Source organism: Mesocricetus auratus, unplaced genomic scaffold, assembly GCF_017639785.1.
Source record: "Mesocricetus auratus isolate SY011 unplaced genomic scaffold, BCM_Maur_2.0 Super-Scaffold_100006, whole genome shotgun sequence".
Taxonomy (NCBI): domain Eukaryota; kingdom Metazoa; phylum Chordata; class Mammalia; order Rodentia; family Cricetidae; genus Mesocricetus; species Mesocricetus auratus.
The window spans coordinates 63,327,931-63,355,330 of NW_024429190.1; the positions used below are offsets into that span (position 1 = coordinate 63,327,931).

The 27,400-nt window shown below is 35.7% G+C and overlaps 1 protein-coding gene across 1 annotated transcript in view; it reads right to left on the reverse strand.

Moving 5' to 3' along the window:
- Positions 1-4,655: 4,655 nt before the first annotated feature.
- Positions 4,656-27,400, reverse strand: part of Uba6 (ubiquitin like modifier activating enzyme 6) — a 59,858-nt gene continuing 37,113 nt past the window's right edge. The window contains exons 23-33 of the mRNA XM_040747285.1: positions 27,131-27,259; positions 25,528-25,579; positions 25,376-25,439; positions 24,367-24,436; positions 22,856-22,927; positions 20,334-20,451; positions 18,461-18,654; positions 17,450-17,577; positions 16,296-16,383; positions 15,097-15,191; positions 4,656-6,375 (exon numbers count right to left, since the gene is read on the reverse strand). Coding sequence (XP_040603219.1) covers positions 6,237-6,375; positions 15,097-15,191; positions 16,296-16,383; positions 17,450-17,577; positions 18,461-18,654; positions 20,334-20,451; positions 22,856-22,927; positions 24,367-24,436; positions 25,376-25,439; positions 25,528-25,579; positions 27,131-27,259 — 1,149 coding nt within the window. The 3' untranslated portion in view covers positions 4,656-6,236. The remainder of the gene's footprint in view (positions 6,376-15,096; positions 15,192-16,295; positions 16,384-17,449; positions 17,578-18,460; positions 18,655-20,333; positions 20,452-22,855; positions 22,928-24,366; positions 24,437-25,375; positions 25,440-25,527; positions 25,580-27,130; positions 27,260-27,400) is intronic.

Genomic DNA, 27,400 nt, shown 5'->3' on the forward strand with positions numbered 1-27,400 from the left:
AAACACTAGGCAAGAGAAAATAATGCATATCCTTTAAGAAAACAGAAACCATGTTTTATTTTAATAGAGAATTTAACATAAAAACTGGTAAACATATTTTGGGAGAAATGGAAATGTCCACATAAAACACAACTACAAACAGGAGGGTTAGACCATTATAGAGGCTGGGAGAAATGCTCTGCAGGATGGCAGAGAACAACTACAGCCTGACAATCACCACCAAATCCAAGCAACTGTGGTATATACTAGGTAAACATCTAAAAATTAGACTATGCAAAGGCTCAAACTAAGTGGATGGGAAAATTATTCCATGAGAACACTGATCAAAAACCCCAAGAAGGCTAAAGATAAGACTCTAAGGCACAACGAGATAATTAACATTGATAAGATATAATTCAGCAGGAAATATAACAAGCTAAATTTACAGTCTTAAGTCACTGTTCTATAGCTGTGAAGAGACATCATGAGCAAAGCAACTTTTATGAAAGAAGCATTTTATTGGGGGCTTGCTTACAGTTTCAGAAGCTTAGTCTATTATTATCATCAGGTGGGGAGCATGGGGGCTGGCACGGCACTGGAGAAGTAGTTAAGAGTTACATTCTGATCTGAAGCTGCATGAGCACACACACACCCATCATACCCATGCCACACCCAGAGGGCCTGGCATGGGCTTTTGAAACTTCAAAGCCCACTCCCAGTGCCACACTTCCTCCAATAAGACCATAACTCCTAGTCCTTCTAATCCTTTCTAATAGTTCTACTCCCTGGTGAGTAAACACATGAGCCTATGCGGGTCATTCTTACTCAAACCACCACACATGTACTTACTAATGTTGCCTCAACATATAAAACAGAAGCACTCTCTGGAAATAAAAAGCAAATAAATAGGTGACTTTTAATATAACTCTTTGGATAACTCATATTATAATTTATTAAAACACATAAGGATATAGAAAATTTAATATTAAAAGATTTGATGTCACTGGTAAGTACAGCACACAGCTCCTAATGACTATAGAATGTTAGTTTGAAATTCATAAAAGCTTTCATATCCTGAATTACAAAATGAGTCTGAAATGGATTTAAGGATTTAAAAAGATCTTTGAAATTTTCATTAGGATTTTTCTCATGTTAAAGGAGTGAAAGTTTATTTTGTTCACGGGTGTGGACACTGGAAGACCAAATGTCTAGCACTAAAAATTGTGTAGGATCTCTTCCAGGGTCTCAACCTGGCCAGGACCTCCAGTGTGAGCCAGAAAAATCATCCTAAGTCAAATCACTTCCACCTTTGAAACTACTGGTGCTATGGCTGTGTCCCAGTGTCATGATCTCCTCTAACCTAATCCCTTTTCAAAGTCTCACCTAAAAACAACAGTATTTTCCAAGAATAAGATTTTTGTAATAATCTTTACATTTGAGTTTCAGTTTAGCAGGATCTTGGTTAAGAAAAAAAATGATCTAATTTTTAGTGCCATTCAAGATGTAGGGACCCTGGTAACCTCAAACCACATTTGGAACTTTGAAGGGATGAACTTTCAGGGTAATGGCAGACAAGAAATAAGAGAATAGTAGTCTGAAGTTCTACCTTGAATCACATTAGAAGGGCTAGGAAATCTGAGTGTCTGAAATTCCATCAAAGTGATTTTAGTCCCCAGGCAGAAGCAAAACCAAGTCTTTGAAGAATGAAAATATTGTCCTAATAAACAATTCCTGCATGATTTCAAGTAAAATATTGGTAAGTATTAAGAACATACTGGATACAGAGAAAGAACAAAAGAAACCAAAGTCAGATAATAGACTTAGAAGAAGACTTTAGATTCTGAAATGAGGAAGACTATGCTGCTTGGGCTGGAGACATGGCTCAATGGCTAACGGTATTTGCTGTCCTGCAGAGGATCAGGGTCTGGTTCACAGCATCCCTTCTTGGGCAACTCAGAAATGCCTGTAACTCCATATCTAGGGGATCTGATGCCTTCTGACCATTACAGGCACCTGCATATACATGGTATATGGATAAATACAGGAAGGCGTGCACATATGTGGAAACACACACCACATACACACATAAACAAGAGATTAACATTTATTTATTTATTTTTGTTAAGATAAGCGAAAACTGCCAAAGTGATCAATTTGCAAGTTTTCAAAGAAATCTGAGAATGGAAACTAGAAGGGCTAATAATCAAGTAAGTTTGATTTTTCAAACATAAAAATAATATCAGCTACAGTGATGAAGGCAATATATTATCATTAGGACACAAAAGGAAAGGAACGGAAGGTTCAATAAGAGACAGACACATTTTCTAATGCTACTTTGGTAGAAGTAGGGGAAAAAAAAGAACAGAAGTATTACTGGTACTAGCTATCATCTTTAGAATTAACTCCTTGTGAATTACAACTTAAGCCTCAAAGGCAAAACTAAAGTGCTTAGAAGACAACAGGGGGATCTTAGAAGATTCCCCAAGCTGGGAATGAGGTTGTAAGTATGAAACAAAAGACTGGTCCTGCTAGGTATCTAACCTTTAGCTACAGAAGATATTTAAAACTATATAGACAATAAGAACATGATCTATAAGGACTTTTCATGTACCAAATGAGGAAAAGCTATGTAACAGATCTGACAAGACACTTCAAAAACGAAAGTGGAAATGGCCATGTGAAAAAGTGCCTATCCTGCCACTCCCCCATCCCGCTGGAATAAGAGTATAAAGGAAACAGTCAAATACAACTGCATATCCACCACACTGTCAAAATACAGAAACAAAAATTGTCCAAACTGATCTCAATGTGGAGAAAAGGAATATTAGAGCAAGAGGATGGTATATGGGAAGGGTTGGAAGGAGGAAATGATGTGATTATATTTTAATTTCAAAAATAAAACATTACAAAAGAATATCTACAATCAAACAATTTTGATCCTAGACATCTTATTTGCAATCGAAGAGAAACAGAATACACTTATTATAGAACTGTAATTATCTCAAACTAAATACATCTTTATCATTCATAGTCAATACAACATAAACTGGAATATTAATGCAAAGGTAAACTATTACAGCAATGGTAAATAAAATATGGCTACAACGAACATTGGTGAATCACAGTGAATGAAAGACACAAAAGGATGTAGACTGATTCTTTACATACAGTTCAAAAGCAGGCAGAACTCAATTGTTCTGTTTACATTTACACACAGAGGAGGGTACAACCACAAGAACAAGGTTAACAGTTAATACCAAAAAAAAAAAAAAAAAAAACCCAAAATCATAGCAATTACCAGGGGTTTAAGATTTAGTAACTGGGGAGGGTCAAGGAAGGTTTCTGATATCAATGATCTATTAATTTCAATACTGTTTGGATAAGCAAATATTTTAACATTATTCCTTAAACTGTATATTCACATTTTATATACTTTCAGTGTGCATTTCTCAAGACAGGAAGCTTTGGGAGCTGGAGTGATGGCTCAGTGGTTAAGATAACTGGCTGCCTGTGCAGAGAACCTGGCAGGTCACAACTATCTGTAACCTGTCTCAGGGGATCCGACACCCTCTCCTGGCTTAAGGAGCACTGCACACCTGTAGTGCATAGACACACATAATCCATAGCCACAACACAAACAAACAAGCTTTCAAGATACAGCAAGAGAAAAGCAAACACAAATTGCCCGCTCATTCTTCCACTGACTCCCTAGACCTAAACTTTCTGGTTTCTGGTTTAGAGTTGGGACTCAAACCCAATCTTGTGTATGCTAGGCAGGAACTCTATGGTAGAGCTACATACAACCCCAGCTATGGCTGTAGTTTTGTACTCTGACACTGTTCCGACAATATGCTGTGAAAGGTAGACTATAATAATGATACATTTTTATCAAGTTCTACTTTTGGAACGATGTGTAAGGAACTTAAGACACATAATACAACTGCTTCAAATCCTATAAGGAATCAACTTTTGAAACCCCTTACTAGGTTTCTCATGGAGTGGCTAATCTGCCTGGTTTTCTCATTTATTTTTGCTCCTGGGGATTAAAGTTAGGGTTCTGAGCTTGTTAAGCACACTCTGCTCCTCTGACTTATATGCCCCAAACTAGTTTGCTTGCAAAGCATAGTAATGAGGAAACACAGACGCAGTATTAACCACAGAATAAGAGGTTCTCTGCAGTGAATCACAGCATGGTTTATGACAAAATTCTGAAATTTCTTAGACTTATTTTTAGAATACATAGTTAGTCACTGAATGGAGTAACACCAAATTGTTTTTTTTTTTCTTTTTTACACCCAGTATTCGATAGCTGTATTTTATAGCAATAATCTTAAGGTACAAAATATAACAATGAAAAAAGTTGTCATTAACATCACTGTGGCTTTCCAATTTAGTAATATTTAGCAGGATAGGAATAATCATTACCTACAGAAAACAAAACGAAAACACAAATGGCAAAATGGTTGTAGTTTTAATTGCAAACCAAGCCTAATCCCAGTTGATTTTCTTTACTGAAGCACTCAACAAAACGTGGTTCTCATTTACTTCCAAAGAGATGTGGACTTAGGTAAACATAGCCAAGCCACTGGCTCATGCTTGAGGATTGTTGAATGGTTACCTAGAAAATATGCTACTACCAAAGAACACAAGACAAAGTAAAAATTGGGAAAAGGGGCTTCTTTTACAAAACTCCTTTTATTGTTCTTACTCTCACTAGGTTTTAAGTCATGGAGCCTTCATGTTCCTGTATTCAATTTTATGTAACATTAATTTTGAAGATACTAGAAATATGCACAATGGAAGAGGTAGGATATGACAAAAACAATAGTTTATTTCGAATTTAGCCATTTCTTTAAAATGGATCCTGCTACTTTTCTTCATTGCTCAATGAACGGAATATTTTATTAGACAAACTCACCCATTTCCCAACTGGATACTTCATAAGAAGAAGAAACCAAAAGCTGGTTAACATACAGATTTTTAAATTATTTGTAAATGGAAAGTAAGCACAGAGTATAAGGAGAGACTGTTAGAATTAATACTGATGTATTTAATTAATCAAAGTAGCTACTAATGGTCTGAACAAGAGTAGGAGCTCCAGGCAGCGACTTTTGGAGGCTGGAAGCACTTGCTGTTTAGAGTGCATAACCCTTTAATAGTCACTTGTTTTCACTGATTTTCACAGCCAAGTACTGTTTTTATCATTTAATGGACCCAATTATATCATTATTTGCAATTGTTCATATCAGGAAATAGTTATTTCTCTCAATGAAGAAAAACCTAAAAAAATATAATTTTTCTATCTCTGTCAATTCCCATTTTGGGAATGAGGAGTAAAATGACATGCTTTCTTTAAAAAAAACTACTATTTTTTTTCTCCATTACATCGCTGGAAGGAAAAAAAAAAGCCAACTCTACTAGAATTAATTTTAAATTTTCATCTATTTCTAAGGATATTCCCTTTGTAAAACTTTTCAGTCATATACTATGATGAGTTTATAGTTCCAGATAAATAAAATAAAGGCATATTAACAATCAAATGATTTGCTCACATTTATGGATTTTTCTGAGAGTTGTCAGAGTGCATATAACACTGTTAACATTTAGTCCAAGTTAACATGTCATCACCTCATGGTTTACAACACTGATCACACAGCAAAACTCTTGATTTAGGGCAGGGAGTAATATAACAAACTCTGTTAGCAGAGGTAACAGGACACCAACTGTAGCTACACAATTATAAATCTCTACTCTTCATCTATCACTAACATCTCTCCTCCTCTCAGTGCTAAGAATTTCCAAAGCCTAATTATGTCAGAGGTACACTGTCACACTGTTTATATTGAAAAAATGGGTCTCAAATACCAAACAAAAAAGAAAACATTAAAACAGGATTTAGCTTTTTGAATAGCCGGGATTCACTGTTTTCTATTTCTTCATCTTTATTTCTTCTGGCCATAGATAAATGCTTTCTTTTTTCCTTCTTTCCATACATAATGTTTAATATACAAACTTGTAATCATTAGAAAATGGTATTCCAGTTCAAAGTTGCTGTGATCATAGCGGTATGAAGCAACAGATATGTACTATGTTCCAAAATGTTTTGTAATTCTTCAGTGTAGTTAAGTTTCCTACTGATGTTTCCCTTAAATTAAGGCAAAAAGAGATCCACAGTATTATGAACTGATTAATTTTATCTTCTGAATTAAGTACACTTTCCAAAATAAAGTAGTCCTGGAGTAACTCTATGACAACTTCTATTCATCAATGTCATGACTGAAGTAGTATCTTACTGGAGGTCCTGGCAAATCTTCATCTCCATCAGTGTCTGGGGCAAACGACACAGTAAGATCCACATACTTCTTCTCAGTGGAAGGTTTCACAAGTTTGTGCATTCTAAGAAAAATAAGCAAGAATACATACTGTGGTATTTCAGTAAAAGACTTTGCTAACTAGTACTATTCAGAGACTGTGAACTTGTTCATATACTTTATAATGATCTGCCTATGCTCTATTAATTTTTTCCTAATACGAGTTCCATATTGAAAACACTTACCTAATATGACCCCTGCTAGTAACGACAAAAAAGAAAGGAAAAAAATCCCAAGAAGTATTCAGTGAATCTGAAAAACTGACTTTCCTCCTACATCTCAAGTTTAGAAACATCAGGAACCTCTAGCCCTCTTTTAAAGAGAAAAAGTAAGTTTCATTAAAATCTTAAAATGCAAGCTGTCCTCATCTATCCTTTCTCCTGTCAGAATTCCCCTAAAATGTAAGTTGAGGACCTACTTCATGCCAGGCTCTTGATTATGTTACGAGTTTATCCCCCACATAGCTCTTTCTATTTGACAAGGATACTTTGTCCCATGCATAATTCCTCATTCTTTCTACCACTCATATCCATATCATCTAACTTTCCAAAGAGAGATCAAGTGTACTTTTTACTTCTTAAGCTAAATGTATATGTACAAGCTGTTTGCTTTTGCATCTAATAATCCTCCTTCAAATGCTCAAATGTAATCTAACCCCAAATCAAGGTTTGAGTTAAGAAAGCCCATGGTGCAATGCTAACATCTTCATTATAATGGTTTTAGTTACATTTAATTAATAACCAATGTGCCAGTTTCTCTGAGTAGACTGTATTCTACAACAGGGATATTTGTATAGCAACAAGATAGTAATAAAGCTAGCAATTATGGAATACTACTCCTGTACTATATTTTTAGGGTTTACTATTACTTGAACACTCAGTAGCTATGAGAACAAACATGGAAGAGAATCTTTTCAAACTTACTCAAGGAGATAAAACAAGTGTTAGCAAATAACCACCGAAGCATGTGAACATGTCTTTATAAAGCCAAGCTCATGCTCTTATGAAGTTCTTACTGACTGATCTAAAGTGTCCAATACTTAAGTAATAAATAAATACCTGCTACATTAAAAATGTAGAACATAAGAAATGTAATTCATAAAGCATCTCATGCTACAGGGATGACACACTAGCCAACTCTCAAAACACACTATTTTTTTTTGCAGCAAATTTTAAATTACACTAATTAATCTATGATCACACATTTCACTAGCATTTAGGAGGCACACACCTATTTAAAGAACTTCAAATACAGCTTTCAAGTTCTTTAAATAATACTAAAGGGTCTTAATAAAAGCAACTGCAGCCGGGCGGTGGTGGCGCACGCCTTTAATCCCAGCACTCGGGAAGCAGAGGCAGGCGGATTTCTGTGAGTTCGAGGCCTGGCTGGACCGACAGCCTCCAAAACAATACAGAGAAACCCTGTCTCATAAAACCAAAAAAAAAAAAGCAACTGCAAGACAAAATTAATGTTTACCTAATATAACAACTTTTAAAGCAAAGATAAGAATTATAACACACAAGTGATTAACTTCAACTGATAATCATGTTAAAGAAAACCATCATATATCGAGATCCACTTATCCATACAACCTTTTACTGATGCCTATTTTGTGCAAAGTATTGGTCTAACTGCTTGACACAGAACAATGAAGAGATCAAATAAAGATTTATGCGCCGTGGAACTTAACATTCTAGTGTGAGGGTGGGGATAACGACAGACATAACAATACAGGCAAATATGCTGTAGCTATAGCATAATGGTAAATGCTACGAAAAAGAGAAACAGGAGAGGCTTAGGAAAATAATGTTTGCTGTGCAAGCATGATGGTAGCTAGAAGCCAAATAAAGCTACAAGTGGCAGCATTTATAGTCTTAGCACTGGGGAAGTGGGGACTAGTCAGTTTATCCAAGACAGCAAGATCTAGTTTATGTGAGAGACACAGCCCCCAACACTGACATTAATCTCTGATCTTCACACACACTAAAACGCACACCACACATCTCCATGTGCACATACAGATGCACGTGCACATCAAACAAGATGGTTTTCTGAAAAGAAAAGATAAACACAGTTGGCATACTCTTAGTCAAACTAAGAAATGGAAAAAAGACCCAAAATAAATAAATTAGGGATGAAAAGGGAAACATTACAACAGAAAGGAATTAAATCATAAATCATATGGGCATATCTTAGAAACTTATATTTCACTATGTTGGGAAATCCAAAAGAAATGGATGTATTTCTAAATGCATGTGACTTACCAAAGTTAAGCCAAAATGAGATAAAAGAGTTTAAGCAGATCTATAATTAACATCAAGATAAAAGTAGTTAAAAAAATTCAGAACCAGAATGGTACACTGCAGAACTCTACCAGGCTTTAAAGAATAACTAATTTCAACCCTCAAATTATTCAATGAAACAGAAAAAAGGAAGAAATGCTTTCAAAGTCACTTTGCAAAGCCAGTGTTTCCCTGTTACCAAACTCAATGAAGACACACACAGAGGAAAATTACAGATCAGTCTTCTTGATGAACATAGATGAAAACATTCTCAATTAAGTACTAGCAAACTGCATTCAAGAACATCGAAAAGATCATCTGTCATGATCAAGTTTGCTTCATTCTAAAGATGCAAGGATGAACATATACAAATCAATAAATGTAATATATTACATAAATAGACTCATGACCAGAAATTACATGGTCATATTTCAATAGACATAGTAAAGATCATTTCATAATAAAAACTTGGAAGAGACTAGCAATGGAGAAACTATATTTCAGCATAATAAAGGTTATTTGTAACAAATCTACAGTGGGAAATGGAGAAAAACTTAAAGCATTCCCACTAAGTCAGGAACAAGACATCTCTGTTTAATACAGTGTATGAAGTCTCAACTAGAGCAAAGACAGGAACAAAAAAACAAAAGTAATACAAAAAGGCAAAAAAAAAATCCTTATTTTCAAATTCATAATTCTTTACCTAAAAGACCCTAAATGCTCCACTACAAAACACACAGAGCACATAAAAATTTTCAGCAAAGTGGCCAGATAAACAGTAACACGTAAAAACCATCAGCCTTTCAATGATAAGTATACTGAGAAGCAAACAAAGGGTACTCTTCATAAAACTACAGAATACTCTAGAATAAACAAAACCAAGGAAGAGAAAGACCTTTTTTTAAAAAAAATTAATTTTACTTTTCTTTTGGTTTTTTGAGACAGGATTTCTCTGTATTGTATATTTTGGAGCTTGTCCTGGAACTTGCTCTGTAGACCAGGTTGGCCTTGAACTCACAGAGATCCACCTGCCTCTGCCTCCTGAGCGCTGGGATTAAACGCGTGTGCCACCAATGCACAGCTGTGAAAGACCTTTATAATGAAAACTTTAAAACACAGAAAAAGGAAATCGAAGAAGATACTTTCAGAAGATGGAAAGCCTCCCATGTTCAAGAATCAACTCTGAGCAAATGGCCATCCTGCCAAAAATAATCCACAGGTTCAATGCAATCCCTATCAAAATTCCAAGACCATTCTTCAGAGAAAAAGAAAAACAAACAAACAAATAAAACAAAACCCTTAAAATTTATATGGAAACAGTAATCTTGGGCAGTAGAGGTATCATAAATAACATAAACATAACAGTGGAGGTACCATAATACCTGATTTGAAGTTAAAGCACAGAGCCATTATAGTAAAACCAGTATGGAAACAGACATATAGATCAGTAGAACAGAGGAGCCACATATATAGCCACGTGATTTTTAACAAAGATGCCAACAACACATACTGGAGAAAAGATAACATCTTCACAACAAACAGTGTTGGGGAAAGTGGATGAAGAATGGAATTAGATCCTATCTTCTTACACAAAGATATCAATTCTAACTGGAACAAAGATCTTAGGGTAAAACTGAAACTTTAAAACTGCCAGAGGAAAAAGCAGGGAAAGCACTTTAGATTAGAGGCACAGGAATGACTTTATGGATAGGATATCACTAGCTCAGGAAATAAGAACATCAATTGACAAGGGGGACCTCAGGAAATAAAGAGCTTCTGTACAACAGAATCCACTCAAGAGGCAACCTTCCTACAGAAAGGAAGAAAATATTCAACAGTTAAGCATCTGACAAAGGATTAACATCTGGAATACACAAAGACCTAAAAAACCAAACAAAGGCAAACAACCCTATTTTAAAAAATGGGTTATAGAACAGAACACAAGAGTCTCCAGAGAAATACAAATGGCTAAAAAAAGTATTCAATATTCTTAACCATCAGGTAACTGTAATTTAAAAAGATTTTGAGGTTCCATATTATCCTTGTCAGAACGGCTACCAATAAGAATATAAATGATGACAAATGCTGGTGAGATCATAGGGAAATGGGAACACTTACTCACTGTTGGCTGGAGTATAAGCCAGTGTACCACTATGGAAATCAGTGTTGAGGTTTCTCAAAAAGCTATAAATAGTACTACCATACAGGTTAGCTCTACTGCTCCTGGACATACACAAAAGACTTCACTTCCTACTATATACTCTTGCACGGCATGTACACAAAGAACTTCACCTCCACTATAGACTATTGCACAGCATGTACACAAAGGACTTATCTCCTTCTACAAGGACACTTGCACAGCATGTACACAAAGGTCTTCACATCCTATTACAGAGACACTTGCACAGCATGTACACAAGGGTCTTATCTCTTTCTACAGAGATACTTGCACAACATGTACACAAAGGTCTTATCTCCTTCTACAGAGACACTTGCACAGCACATACACAAAGGTCTTCACATCCTATTATAGACAATGGCACAGCAGATAAATAAAGGTCTTCACATCCTACTACAGACACTTGCACAGCATGTATACAAAGGACTTCACATCTTACTAAGGAGATACACAGTATGCTCACTCTACTCACAATAGCTACAAAATGGAATCAGTCTAAATGTTCATCAACTGATGGATTATGAAAATGTACATTCATAATATAGTTAAGAGATTAAAGGGAAATACATAAGTGGATAATGTTTCCAGAGGCCATATACTATTTGCAAAATTCCAAGTTTGTGTATCCATTTATATATGCACTGTAAAAAAAAATGGAGTTATCAGCAAGGCGTTAGTGGAGCACACCTTTAATTCCAGGACTCAGGAGGCAGAGGCAGGCGAATCTCTGTGAGTTCGAGGCCAGCCTGGTCTACAGAGTGAGTACCAGGATAGGCTCCAAAGCTATATAGTGAAACCCTGTCTTGAAAAGTCAAAAAAAGAAAAAAAAGGAGTTATGAAATTTATAGAAGAATGGATGGAATTGGAAAATATACCAAGTAAGGTAACCCAGACCCAGAAAGACAAATGTTAAATATTCAGAGATATTTAGATATTCTTTCATATTCAGATCCTACCTTCAAATTTTTAGATTTGTGTTTATCATATGGTGCCTGTAGAGGCCACGAAACAAGAATGGGTTAGGAGATGGAGGATGGAAAGGAAAGACCTTAAGAGAGAAAAGGCAGAACACGAGATAGAAAAGTAAAGGGGAAAATGTTAGGAGTGTAAAGCTGTAAGTGGAGACGTTATAAAGGGATGGGTATGGGGTTAACTGAAACTAAGGATACATGAAATACCCATATGAAGCATGTTATTTTATAAGCTAATTAAAAACATATAATAAGAGTTTAAAGGGAAATATATAAGTAGATAATATTGTTTCTAGAAGCTGTTATTTAAGAATTTCTTACTTTGTATACCCATGTATACATGTGCTGTGTGCATGCGTGTAGAAGTTTCTTCCAGAGCATATGTGTGTGAAGGTCAGAGGATCACTGTGGAGTTTCTTCTTCCACATTTATGTGGGCTCTGAGGATTGAACTCAGGTTGCCAGGATTGTGTGGCAATTTCTTTTACCCCATGAGCTATCTCCTTAGCCCATGTCACAGTGTATTAAACAAAAATACTAGCATTTGTTTAAATTTTCTTATGAACTGTTGCCCAGGGAGGCCCCACAGGCCTCCAAAACAATGCCATCTCTCATGGTTGTTCATGTGAGCTAGCTATGATCCTACTGCTGAAGACACTACCTTCTTTGGCTGAAGGATATAGAGAAATGAAGCTAGACCTGAGATGGAAGGATCCACTCAACTGGCTAGGTTGCACAGTATGTGTAGGTGATATGCAGACTTCTGGGGTTAAACTCAGAAAACTAGCTATAATGCAAACCTGCCAGGCAAAATGTGCCCAGTGCCCAATGGCACAACAGTGGCATGACTGTTCGTGGGATAGCCAAGTGTATTGTTACTGATTTCAGGCCCCACTACACAGGAAGAAATTTGCACTTTAGTTCAAGGCTAAGGAAGTTGTAGGCCTTGGATGCATCTACTTCTATGTGAAACAGGACCTACTGTTGTTGCTTTGCTAAGTAGACAAAGTGTTAAACCACCTCCTAAATATCTGTTTCAGTTTTGGTCAGAGAAGATTCTGTCTGCAGTGTGCAACAGTCAAAGGAGAAAGTCCATGTGTTGGGATTAAGTGATGACTGAGTAGTCAGCAGTAATTGTCTTTCCAAGCTCAGGGAACACTGCCGAAGAGGGGTGGAAAGAAGACAAGAGGATGGGAAAGAATGCTGTGTAATGCTATCTTCTGGACATGGCTGTTGTACTCATGAACTCACAGCAACAGTGGCTGTACAAAACCGGCCGACCAATGTTCCACAGTTAAGGAAGAAGGGTTCTTATGGTAGTTATGGTTACTGGAGAAAAAGAAGTCACATTCCTCAGTAGGGTAGCCACTGATAAGTTTCCCGAGCACAAAACAAATAATCCCCCATATAGGCTAATGCAAGTAACTTTAATTAAAAGGGAGTGGGGCAGTGAGATGGCTTAGTGGCTAAAGGAGCTTACTATGCAACCCTGGTCATTCCCAGAACCCATGTCAAAAGGGGGAAAGAGAAAACATCCTACAAGCTTTGGCTGCTCATATGTGTGAATGTGTGTACACAATTAAAAATAGAAGGATTTTGGGGAAAAGGTTATCAAAGTAGGAGGGGAGAATGTTAGGAAAAGTATGAGTGCAATGGGAGGAGGAGAGGATAAGAGGATAATGGAAAATGAGGGGAATATGATCAAAGTATATTATACATTACAGACTTTTGAAAGAAAAAAGAAGAGCAAAACAGGGCAAGCACACCAAGCTAAAGCTGGAGAGAGTTTGCAGTGTTAAATAGAATTCAGAAATGTTGTAAAAGATTATTTTAAGATGTATTACATTTGTTAATGTTGTGGAATATTTGTTTAATGATAGAAAGATGTGCTGTATTCTTTTAAGTTGTTTAACTCTGTGAAGCTGTGTTACTCTGCCTGACTGAAACATCTGACTGGTCTAATAAAGAGATGAATGGCTGATAGCAAGACAGGAGAAAGGACAGGTGGGGCTAACAGGCAGAGAGAATAAATAGATAGGAGGAGAAATCTGGGAGGAGAAGATCGAGGAGCAAAAAGAGGAGAAGGAAAGTACTTTGGGAGCCAGCCACCCAGCTATACAGCAAGCCATGTACTAAGAAGTAAAGAAATACAGAAAGAGAGAAAGGTAAATGCCCAGAGGCAAAAGATAAGCAGGATAATTTAAGTTAAGAAAAGCTGGCTGGCTGGGGGTTGGTGGCACACGCCTTTAAACCCAGAACTCAGGAGGCAGAGGCAGAGGCAGGCGGATCTCTGTGAGTTCGAGGCCAGCCTGGTCTACAGAGCGAGTTCCAGGACAGCTTCCAAAACAATACAGAGAAACTCTGTGTCGAAAAACCAAAAAGCTGGCTGAAAATAAGCTAAGCTAAGGCTGGGCATTCATAAGAAAGAATAAGCCACTGTGTCTTTAACTGGGAGCTGAGTGGCGCCTCCTGCCAAGAGAAAAAGAACAAAGAATAAAAAACAAAACAAAACAAATTACTACAAGAAAAGTCTCTTAAGGAAGTACAAAGACCAAAACTGAGAATTCATTAACCCACTCTCTAATCTTTAAGCAGAGGAAATAATAGAGCAAAGCCATCACAAGAGAATGACGGTAGTATTACAGAAATACACAGACTAGTATAGAGGGAAGGAAGGAAATAGGGAAGGACATACGAGGATACAGAAAAGTTAGGTCAACCAGCACCTTGCAAGCAAGTGTAAGAATCCAACATGCCGAGGGAAAAATCTAAATTATTAAATACAACAACTCAACCTTCCCTCTCCTTACATTTCTTCCTGTTTTCATTCTTTACTTTCTCTATAGCATCTACCACTACCTGACCATATGTAGTTTTTATTCAAACTCCTCAAGTAGAAAGGATTTTTGTTCACAACTGTATCCCCAATGCTTAAAACAAAGTCAGACACATAGCAGGCATCTTTAACAGAAATCCACTGAACGCACTCTTGTTTTAAATAACAATTTCATAAATGCAGTTTTCTATGGTTACATGTAAGACATGCATTACTTTTACTTAATAGTATACTGATCAAATTTCTAAACTTACTAGCTGAAAAAGATTTGACTTGTCTATAATAAATCTACAAAGGTGTAATCCTATGAGCCTCATTTGAGAGTTGGACTGCTGGCTGTCCCCGAATAGATTCAGTCTTTACTAATAGCGTAATAATGCCTTTGATATAGACTCTATTAATTTCTTTAACTTTCCAGTGTGTATCTAACTTACATTTTGATTTTTGTGACCCTACTGCACATAATGTTAAATACTTACGTTAACTTTAACCTTTTTGCATGACCCGGCATTACAGGAACATAAAGCATTTTGACTCCCTGTACCACCATTGACGGCTCAATTCCATATTTCTCCTAGAGGTAAAGATGCCAAAGGAAACAATCAAAGCTCCATTCAAACACAAAGAACACAGGTAAAAATATTTTATATTCACCGAAAGGAAGGCAGACTCATATAAAATATCATTTTTATCCTCCCATAAATTTAAAGACTAAAAATTATAGTGGTGATCTTTTATCTATGTTTTCACTTTTCTCAGTTAACCATAGTTTGAAAGTATTAAATGGAAAATCTCAGAACTGCACAGTTGTGTTCATCCCTAGTACTGGAGACTGATTGGGCTAGATACATGTCGGCCTAGTGCTTTTCCATAAGCCACAGCCTCAGCACTTAGAAGTAAATGTGTTAGTTTTACATTATATGGCATTTCAGGCAGTGTGAGGTCTTAAGCTACCCAAATGTGAATCATCTGTGGGTTTCAGGACATCCACACTGTCTACCTTTTAGTTGTCTAAGTATCTGTCTTTGTTATTAGAACGACTTACTTATCTGGTTCTATTGTTCAAGCAAGCACTGTTTCAAAATATTGCAGTTCTCAACCTGTGGGTTTTGATAGTTTTGGGGATCAAATGACCCTCTCACGGGGGTCGCCTAATTAATAACAGTAGCAAAATTACAGTTATGAAGTAGCAAAGAAAATAATTTTAGTGTTGGCGGCCACCACAACGTGAAGAACTGTATAAAAGGTCACATTAAGAAGGTGGAGAACCACTGGATTAATAGAAGGCACAAGGTGCAACAATAGTGAGGCTGGCAATTCAGACATACCAACGGGAAACCCAAAGTGCCTCCTTTCAAAGTAGAGAGCACTCAATGTCATAAGGAAAGAAAAAAAACCTCAAAGGCTCAGGTTAAGATCTATTGTAAAATAAGCTAAACAGTCTCGAGAGAAATGCTGTCATTACAGTATGGGTTCTAATGTAATACTCTTGCTATTCTCTTATGTCTTATTTGTAAAGTACAATAGGTATGTACATACAGGAATGAACTAAGGAAAGAAATCAGTACTATTATAATTACAAGGACCTACTGGAATTCCTACGAATTAGGAGGCATGACATTGCACAGAAAGTAGATTTTAAGGTACTAATTAAATCGAGGAAATAAAAATATCCTACTTTAACAGCATTCATGAAATCTGAGAGGGTAAAATCTTCTTTTCCATGTACAGTCCACCTATCCCAAATTGTAAATGATAGTCCATCTCTGTTACAGAAAAATATTAAGAATACAAGCATTAAAATCTTTTTCCATTAGTAGTAATAAAAATTTCCTGCAGTTCATTATTTGTACTATGCTTAGTAATTATTGAGTGGTAGTGGTTGGGATATAATTTATAAAATATCCAACAAATAGTATAGGTAACTACTTTTATCTGTTTTGTGTATTTTTTCAGTGTCTCAAATATGCCTTACAAAGTACTCCTCATTTTCTCTTTAATACTTTAGTTCACACACAAAGTAATGCGCTAATGACATTTTCATGCATGTGTATCATTGCTCTTTACATCACTCTCCTTTGTCCCCTTTCTGATCTTCTCCTTCCATTCACTGTCTCTCTTTTACTTTTATGTCTTACATATTATGTAGATATATAGCTACATTATGTGGTTTTTCTCTCTTCATGTATGTGCATGTGTATGTATGTACATGAATGCATCCCTTTATTTTTAAATAGCTGTAGGGGTTTAATGATGACGGTGTTCTGGCTATCAATATCTGAACATTTGGAGTGTCCAAATCATTGGCTGTCATAAGTATGCTAGAATGATCACCTTGGCATATATGTAATTTGGCATGTGTGCTACAGCACCTTATTTCATTTATATGGATTACTGTATTTTATGTTTTCATAAGTATTGTATGAGGATGATAAGAGAATTAGCTCTTCCTGACAAGATACTTCTACTCACATTTCTGATTGTAGTCAACCTGAAATGTCAAAAACAGATACTCAGGAATTGATTTCTGTTGTCATAAATGTGCAGAATTAGACTCTAAACTTCCCAGTGTACAGTCAGACAAGAATGCCTTCAAAATTATCCAAGTTAGGAACCCTAAAGTATAATACTAAATGGTGTGACAAAACAACTATTGTGAGAATGTTCTGGCTAGTCTACTTGGAAATAATTCATAAAGATGAGGTTTGACTGGGTCCTGAAATAATAGAAAGGATCGACAAGAAACAGAGATGAGAACCAGTATGCTTCTCCTAAGGGTAGAATTTTTTTTTTCTTTTTCATTATAGAAACAAAACAAACTTTTATACATACCTGATTTCAGTTTTTCTTACTTCAGATGTCTCTGTAAACACTATTATTGGAATGGCTAAATTAAGGAAACAGTTTTTGTAAGCTTCAAAGGGATAGCCACCGGCTACTTTGATCATCTCCAAGGCAACCTAGATAAGAGAAGGTGATATGATTACTTGGAGAACCCAAAGCTAAAGCTTCTTGGGATTTTAATCAGTCTTGTTCTTTGTAAAGGTTCAAGCATGTCTCTGTAAATAGTAAGAACAGCTATATATTTGCAGTAAAAGGCGTTCCTTATGTAACTGACATTTTTAGTATATTTTACTTTTAATATTCACTGTATTCCATATACATAGTGAACAAAGTTATTTCACTATTTAATCATCCTATTTTTGAAGCAGACACTGTAATTCAAACTAAGCAATTTAACCAATAAAGGAGCAGATAACTATGACTTTGTAGAATACCGATAAACTACAATATAATAAATGGTCTTAATTATGACTCTCAAGTACTTCTACTTGACATGGAGGGTGACATGATTTTTGTGGAGGGTAAAGGGGAAAGCCACAGGATGGGCAGGTGATCCTGTCTGCTACCCTTGGCCCTGTGCTCTGGGAGGATGGGACACTATATCTTTCCTCTGAGTCTGTCTGGCTGTCTCTCCCTGGTGCTCACAATCAAGTAAGTACTCCTCAGGTTCCAGAAGGGTCCCCTGGGTTCAAGGATTTGCTGGTGAGATAGCTCTTGGGTTGGGCCCCTTCTTTCCACTGCCCCCAAACCCAGGAGGGAAGGAAAAGTCACTGACGACATCTACACTCTATCTTGAGCTTATTAACACTAAAATATTTTTATACATAGGACCTAGGACTTAGAGATAGATATTCCTCATATCTTGAAATCAGCAATATCTTGAAAGTTTAAATTATAAGATCCATTTTTTAAAATCTCTTCATCTCTAAATACTTAGTGGCCAGCTAAAGTTGGTGTGATATAGGGAAGATCTAAGAGTTTTTACAAGACTGAGCTTACCAAGCCAGAAACTGCAGCAGTAGATGTTGCTATAGCAGGGATAATTTTACCAGCTATGCGCTTAGTTTTAAACCGGTCAGCTGGTTCAATGCTATACATTTTGGCTCGAAGGTTAGATGCAGCTGTGATGAAATCTATGTGTCCATTATTGTCATCATCTTTTTCAAATGAGAGCACTGCCATCTGAAGGTCACCTGACCAGAGTAAGCAGAAGAGTACGCTCTAGTTAGTGGTAAAGGTTTCATGAGATAAAAAACAAGGTAAAAATGTACATGCATAAGATTTTCAAACAACCAGATTTCTAATAAAGAAATATACAAGTAACCAAGCTGAAGGATCCACTAAAAGCATTGCTCAGTTAATAAAGATATTCATCATAACCACTTTTCATTATTAATGAAATGAAAATATATAAAGAAGCAAGTAACTGAAGTTATAAAAGAACATGAAAACAATGGCATTAACCACCAAACTAAAGAAGTTAGCATATAAAAAACAGTAAATAGTGAAATAAAAAAAGCCATTTGTGACATTAGCTGTTTCCATATGGATTATAAAAGTAAGTTTTTGGTATTACTTAAAATTTAACCCATACATATTAGTTTGAAACATTTTCTCTTTGATTAACAAAATGATTAACAAAATCATTTGCGTATTATCTTTTTGAATATTTCAGACTAGTGATTTCCAATATCACTTTCGAGACTATTAACATTACATAATTTTTAATGAAATTTTACTGGTGCATACATGAAATCACAGAACTTTGAGAATTACTGATTTATCTAACAAAAGATGGTAAGCATGCCTAAACAGATAAACAACTAGCTACTTCTAAAGCTGTTTGTAAAGTCAGATTTTACTCCTGGTCAAAGACTAAGAGTAAGTAAAGAGCTCATCACACAGTATGAGGACCTAATTTGAGACTCCAGAATCTACACAAATGCTGGACATACATACACGTGAAAATCTGTAATCCCAGTGCTTCTACAGAGAGAAGAGGCAGACACAGGAGCAGCCCTGGAAGCTTGTAGACTATCTAGCCTGGTGCATGCATCAGGAGAACCAGCAACGGGAGGACCAGCACCCAAGTTTATTCTCTGATCTCCATGTGTGTGCCATGGCATGCACATGCCCACATGTTCATCTATACCCTCTCTCTCTCCCTCCTCCCTCTTCCTCCCCCCCTACACTTTTCCTCTTTCACATACACATACTCATTCTCTCTCTGAAACTTCTGCTAATTCTTTTCCCTGAAGTGGTATGTCTAAAAGTATAAATAGGTTAAAAAGCTGATTTTTAAGTTTTGAGATAGGGTCTCACTATGTAGCTTAAGATGGCTGTGACGCCCTGATCCTGCTGATCCAGTAAGCCCAGCTAATCTGATTCTTCTGCTCCTTAGAAGCAAGCTACCTGCTTGTGTTTTTAGAACTGTTCAACATCTGAATCATAAAAACAGCAAGAATTACAATACAGACGTTTATGTAATTTGGAGAATTAGGTTTTAAAATTTGAAACAAGGACTTGAGGAGAAAAATGATGACTTTAGTCATAGTTAAAGGACAGAAACTTTTATATGATGATACAATCAGCTATAATGACTAAGAATTAATCCCCTTAATTTAGCCGGACGTTGGTGGCACACGCCTTTAATCCCAGCACTTGGGAGGCAGAGGCAAGGGAGAGGCAGGAGGATCTCTGTGAGTTTGAGGCCAGCCTGGTCTACAAAGCAAGTTCCAGGACAGCCTCAAAACAATACAGAGAAGAGAAAAAAAAAAAAAAAAAGAAAGAAAAAAGAATTATTCCCCTTAGTCTGTCAATATGGCTCTTTGGGAAGTATCTAGTTCAAGGTATTTGAAAGGGGTCGCCTTACTTTTGGTAGCTCTGTTAGATGAAATAGCCTTTTCTAGTTGGAAAATAGCATTCCTCTCATCTTCACTGGAGACAGGAGCATGGTCTGGTTTCCTTGCAGTTTCATCTGTTTGAACAACCTTTAAACATATATATATATATATATATATATTTATTACTATTATAACATCTTACATCCAGGTTTGACTATTATTTATCTGTTTAATCAAATCATAAAATATTTCCTCAATGCCTTTTGTTCATTAATCATTATGGTTTATCTCCTCCCTCATATTATTATTTTTTTGTTTACTACCTATCCTCATATGATGGCAGGTATATGCCATATCCAGGCTCTTCACCTTGGTCACTGAAAGACCTCCAGTATATCTCAAACAATTTATTTTTCTTATTGGAATATTTTTTTAACTGGCCAGATTATATAGATATCTTAAAATTCCACACTTAACAGTTTTGACTTTGACAAGTCTACACTGACTTAAATTGCATAGTTCAAAGCAGCTGATTCATGTAGGAAAAAATGAAAATATCTGCAAAATATATAATATGGGCTTTAAATACTCAATTCCTGAGTAGTTCTTTATATTTACAAAGAATACATCTTCCTTCATATACCAAGTACAGCATAATGCAGCATAAACCACAAATGACTCATCTTTTTTTTTCACAGACCAAGCCTTGACCTTTATTTAAAAAGCTGCATATTTATTTCGCTTTCTGACTCTGTGCTTGTGCCTTCAACACTTTCACAACAGTTTTCTGTTCCTCGGTGAGGAAAGCCTGCCTGATCCTTACAAGGACACACTTGGCACACATGGAGCCACTGTGAGCCCTGCCGACATGCTTCTTTGTCTTAGACTCATAAGAACTTTCAGCCTGACAGCAGGAACCCCTTGAAGTCTGCCTGGGCACACACCACATTCGGATTTAGGTGCTTCCCCATCCTTCTTGGTATAAAGGTAAACAATCCTGTTGCCAGGGGTTTGAGACAGCCTAGTTTTGTTAGAGGCTATATTTCAGGAAAGCCTGATTTATCTTTAAGGAATCACCTAGTAGATAGCACACATAGTCAGGAAATGTTTTTAAACCAAAAGAATATCTCCATCATTAATTATTAAAGTACTACTTACTTTAAAAATTCACTAAATCATGTTCTGAGGCATTAAATATCACAGACATTTAAGATGTACTAAGGAGTCAATAAAACAGAAACTTCTGCCTGCCTTCATGTCCAATTAATATTCTGGTTGTCACATCTTTATCTATGAGGGCATGCTGGTCTTAAAGCTTCAGGGTGAGATAATTTAAGGAGTCATAAAACAGGCCATAACTCATATTGAAACTTTAAACTACTCAGGGAAACCTATTAGCCCTGAGCTGTTATACTGGTAGAAGCAATGCAAGCCAGAAAACACACTGAAGCATGTATCCTGGACTTTAGTTTAGTTTTACCAATGAGAAATATGGGTAGGAAAATTTTCTTACAAATGTGACACTGCTTTGTCTTTAATTTACTACTATATTATTAGTTATAGCTTACATGTCATGGATATTTTATTTAGAAAAACTTATTCATTTATGCAAAACTCTACTGGCTACAAAGATTCCTTTCTACAAAATAAAAATGGAGGATGGCTGTATACAGCACATCCTTGAGGAAGGTTGCTTTGTGGCTAAGTTTTAGAGTATATAAAAAAACGGCATAAAGTAAGCCTATGAAAAATACTTTATATATGCATATAAATATTTATATATCTACTTCTTCAAATTTTCCTATTTTACTGCCAACTTCTCATGTTCCAACACTTTCTAAGATATTTTCTGGTCATAATTATCACACCAATTTTCCTTCTATTATTTGTCAGCACAAACAAGTGCCACAATGGGACCAAAGCTAAATGCATTTGAATGTAATGGCAATCTATAACAGAACACATCACACTAGCATTACATGCTTCCTCAGTGCTGTCTTGCACGTCTACATCATCTAACTGACTTTTCTACTCTGCTCTCAATTACTATGTACTCTATCTTCATCTTTCTAGCTTCATCCCTAACTGCTAGTTATTTCATGTGCCACTTAAGAAACTAGCCATCTTTCCCCAGCTCCCTTCAATTTCCCCAAGAAGTTCTGTCAGGACTACAGCAATGTATACAGAGAATCCAGTTCTGTCTCATCTGTCCTATTAGCTACTTCCATTTCATTAAAACCCAGCCATCTGTTGCCTGTGTTCTTGCAATAACTGACAGCTTCTCCTCTATGCCTTAGTCACCACCATTCACTGTAAGGACAGGGATTAAGGCAGACAGCTGCTTCTGTCTGCTCAGCACCAGTCCAAGAGGCAGGTCAGATAGAGCAGGCTCCAGGTGCATTTCTGCTTATAGCCCATCTCCCCTTTGGAATAAAACGTCCTTAAGGATATAGGCTGATCATTACGGGATTCTCCAGGTTGAGAATGGGATTTGCTATAAGCAGCAGTTTAATAGCCACTAGCTAGCTAAGTGAATGAACTTCTATCTTACCTTGTTGGAAGGTTTGAATTCTTGAATTTTAACTTCTGAAAGAATATCCATGAGGGTATCCACTGATAAGTCCTGTTTTATTAAAAAAAAAAAAAGGTAATTTTATCAACACATATCTTTGAACTCTGAATCTGAGGTTAAACTATAAAAAAGGTCCTTTTATCACATTAACTATTTAGCAACTTAATGAAACAACATATCACTTGTCTATTTATATCCATTTCAAACATTTACTTTCGTTTTGCCAGAATTATCATAAAGACTAGTGGGGAAAAGGAGGCTTGGAGAGAAAATGTACTTTAATTTACAAACTTAAAATTTTTGTTTTCTTGCATATCTTAAAAAAGGATCCACATTCCCATATCCTCAGTGGCAAAGGGTGACCTTTACTGAGTAATGTTATACTCTAAAAACTAATCAAATTCGTATACTGAGAGGCAATAATGATAATAGTTCAAGTTGAACTGGATGAACCTGCATCTACATTTATTATTAGGAAGCTTCTACGAAAAACACTGCTTTTGAGGTTAGGCTTGTAACACAAGACTGAACACTATTATTTATTCCTTTATGTGGTATTTAAGTTTCCAGACAGAATCATCTAAAATAGTCATATCCATGTGAAATACAGATCCAGGTTTGGTAGCACATGTCTGTAATTCCAACAGTTAAAAAGCTGAAGTGAAAGAATCAGGAATGTGAAATTAGTCTTGGAGTTTGTATATTTACTTAGTAAAATACTGTTTCAAACGATAGTGACAAAAAACTAAGACCCTTTTCTTTTTCTCTAATCAGTTTTCTTGAAGGCAGAATTTATTTAAATCTAACACGCATTTGAACAGAAAGCTAACCTATGCACATGTGCTGTTTCTCCAAACTATAGGGAACCTGCTGAGTGTGAGTCAAAAGGAGGATGTCTAACAGAATGGGGGTGATTCCAAAGAATGAAAATGTACAAAAGTTAACAAGAGGAAAACTGGGGAAAAAAGAATCTATCTCTGTGAAGTGTTTTTAAATTGGTATAAAATGGCTCACGATTTCTAATTCAGAGTAACTAGGACAACAGAAATAGGTAAGCAGGCTATAAATATTTATTACTTAAGTATGACTGCTTTTTCACAAACATTACTTCAACATTTAAACTCAGAAAGAAAAATTAGTAGTATCTATTTACCAGCACTGCAGTGAGTAGACAGCTTTTGCAAGTTAGAATGGACAATAACACAACAAAATAAAATGTTTTCCTTTCAATCCAAAGGAATGATTCTAGCTGGGCATGAAGGTGCATGCCCATAATCTGAGTGCTTAAGAGGTGAAAACAGGAAGAAGTGGAGCTTACAGTGAGTTCCAGCTGCACAGTGAACTCTGGACAAGCCTCAGCTGTGTGAGCTCACATCTCAAACAAACAAACGAAAGAAAGAATAACTTAAGAGCTAAAACCACACTTCAATGCCACCAACCAATTCAACTCAGGTATTGAATCAATTGCTAGGGCCTGGACAGAATCTTACCTTTTCTGAAAATGGAATGCAATATACCATAGCATATAGTTTTGCAGCATTCTGAAGAAAACTGAGATGCCTTTTGAAATGAAAATAAAAAGCAGTTTGAATGGCAGTTTTAAAGAAGATATTTAAGTCAGGAGGAAATACAACCTTTGGATTAACACTAAGAATTACATTTGAAGAATTTTTGTTTCATAATTAATGTTTACCCTTTTTAAAGTTAAGACAATGAAATCTTGACTAGACTAATACATAGAAGAAAATACTAAATTTTCTTTTGATACAAAATGCTTATCAAAAATATAATATTCAAGTAGTCACTAGCAATATAGTGAAGAAAAAACTGAGTTAAAAAGTAGAACTATTAGAATACTTGGAGAAAAGTCCTTTGAATTCATGAGAAAATATTTATCAGGTGAATGAAAATACATTAGATTTGAACAAAGCAAAATAATTTACTTAAAAATAAAAATGGGAATGTTGTATTGGAAAGGCAATTTATCAGAATGTAACTTGAGTTCTGAAGCATGCAATAGCCAGGAAAATTAAGCAGAGTGCTATTTGTAGAAGAAAGATTAGTGAAGGTAAGCTAGGTGTCTGATGAGAACACATACACATTAAGTGCGAATCTCAAAACAGTGTACACATACAGGGATCCACACAGAAACAAGCTAAATTGTTACCAATATTAATTTAGGCAGCTAGTATTAACTGCTTTTTCACCTCAAGTACAGCGTCTTAGCTTTATTTAGTATAAGAACGTTTGTTATCATTTTATTTTCTTATGGGTACAAGTAGAGGTGACTTCGTTTTTTAATGGAGTAGATATAACAAACAATAGTTTTTACCATGTAAATAAATGGATGCATATTTGTGTAGGAAGGGTGGGGCTGGCTCTGCTGACTAGAATGAATGACTCATTAACTTTGGGGTTAAGAGTTTTAATCATTTAACACTGAAGACCCTGCATGGTACAGCTAAGCTATTTACAGTGAAAATATACATATATACTTACAAAGTTTCATTTAAATCAAATTTTATTGGAGAGGGTGGCCTTTTTGGTGATTGCCAAAATAAACCTGGTTAAAAGATAAAATACTGTTTTCAATAAATATTGTTCATATACAGTATGTTACATTAGAATTTCTTCTCAATACTTATACTCACTGCCATCTTTTAACCGTGTTTCAAGAGGAAAACAGTGAAGAAGCTGTAGAGCCTAAAAGAGGAGAGAAAAAAAATCCCTGCAATTTGTTGCTATGTGAAAAAAAACAAAACTGTGAAATTAAGAAAGTATGCTTTGTTCATATTTGCTCAGGCTTCATAAATCAAACAAAACAAACTTTAAAAGACAGTGAGGTCTCGTAGCAATACAAGAGTCAGTTTATGTTTTCTCCTGTCCTACCGGCCGTTATAGCTTTCTTATAGCAAACGCCAATGAATACTCATTACTTCACTCCTTTCGTACAAATGGCATATTTAATTTATAATTTTGCTTTTTTCTAAGAGCTAACCCTTTGAATAAATATAAAAAAAATGGCATTCAGCACTTCAAAATTATATACTTAATATGTGATTGGAAGAGGGTGTGAATGTGATAAAGACCTGTAAATAAGGCTTAAATTTAGGTGAAAGTAAATAATGATTATTATGAACACTATACTCTTTTTATTTCCATGGTTCTTTTTTTTCTATAATAATAAAAAATAAACTAAAACAGGGCTAGTGCTCTACACTATTTCCATGCGTTTTTTCCAATAATGATGACGATAAAAATCAACAGTAGCAGGTACAGCTACTGACTGTCAAGCATGGTAACCTGAGTTTGATCCCTAAGGCCCTCATAGTAGATAGAAATGATTCCTGTAATTTGCCTTTTAACCTCCACATGAGTACTGTAGCATGCGCATACACCACCCTTCTACAAAACAACTAAAAATGCAATAATAAAAATAAAACCCCAGCCAAACAAAAATCACAAAAGATATAAACTAAGAAGAGTAAAGAGAAACAAAAGGTCAATGATAATTATGATGTAGAATATGAAGGAAACAAGGCCTATTTCCTGGTGAGACCTGAGCTTAGAACATTTCTCTAAAAAGCAAACTGTGCAGGCAGTGAAAAGACAAGTGTACTCAAGACTCTGTAGTTAAAAGATGCACGAATAAATTAAGAGCTTAAGGGAGAGTTTAAAAAAGTACATGATAGTCTGTTAATTTCGTGACTGCAATCAAGAATAACAGGTAATATTACTAAATATGTGTTCTGGCTTACCTTAAATGCCTTATATGTATTAGTTTATTTGATGCCTACCACTACTGTGCAATGTATGCTTAATGATTTTAGATTTTCAGACAAAGAAAACACATAAGATGTGTTTATGAGCTATGGTTGGAAAAGGCAAAATTCAAACAGAATTTCCATCTGAATTATCAGTCTCTTGTTTCTATTCTGAACAAATTACTTTAGACTAGGGGATTAATGCATTCCTATTACCTAGAGAGAAAAGTTATCCAAAACCCAACTTTGTATTTAGGGCCAGTTCAGTGCATGGCTGACAATCAAGCCAGTAAGTAGAAGCCAAATGTTTTAATTAGTAACATTCAAAGTGAAACTGATCATATGTGTAGTCTTACTCTCAGCTAACTTACTATTTATTTGTGAAAGGCTTGCTGAAAGAAACCAACGGACACTTTAAGTCAGGGCCATTAATAATAAAGAAATAAGCCAAAGACAGATCTTTGCTTAATGTCTCAGAATGTATACCTACCTTATGGTTAAAATATTTCTCAAACTTTAGTCTTGCTAATTCTACACACTGGGACCAATTTCTAGGTCTTCTGCTAAGTAGCTTAATAACTTGAAAACAGCCATCTAAACTCTGTCCATTTTGTATCTTCTAGAATAAGAGGAAAACAAAGAATAAATACTTTAAATTACAAGCATACATACATTTCAAAAGGAGGAGTCTGAAAGATTGGCTCATGGGCTTAGTCTTTTCATTCTATTTTTTTCTTTTTTGCCTCAAGTCCTTATCTCT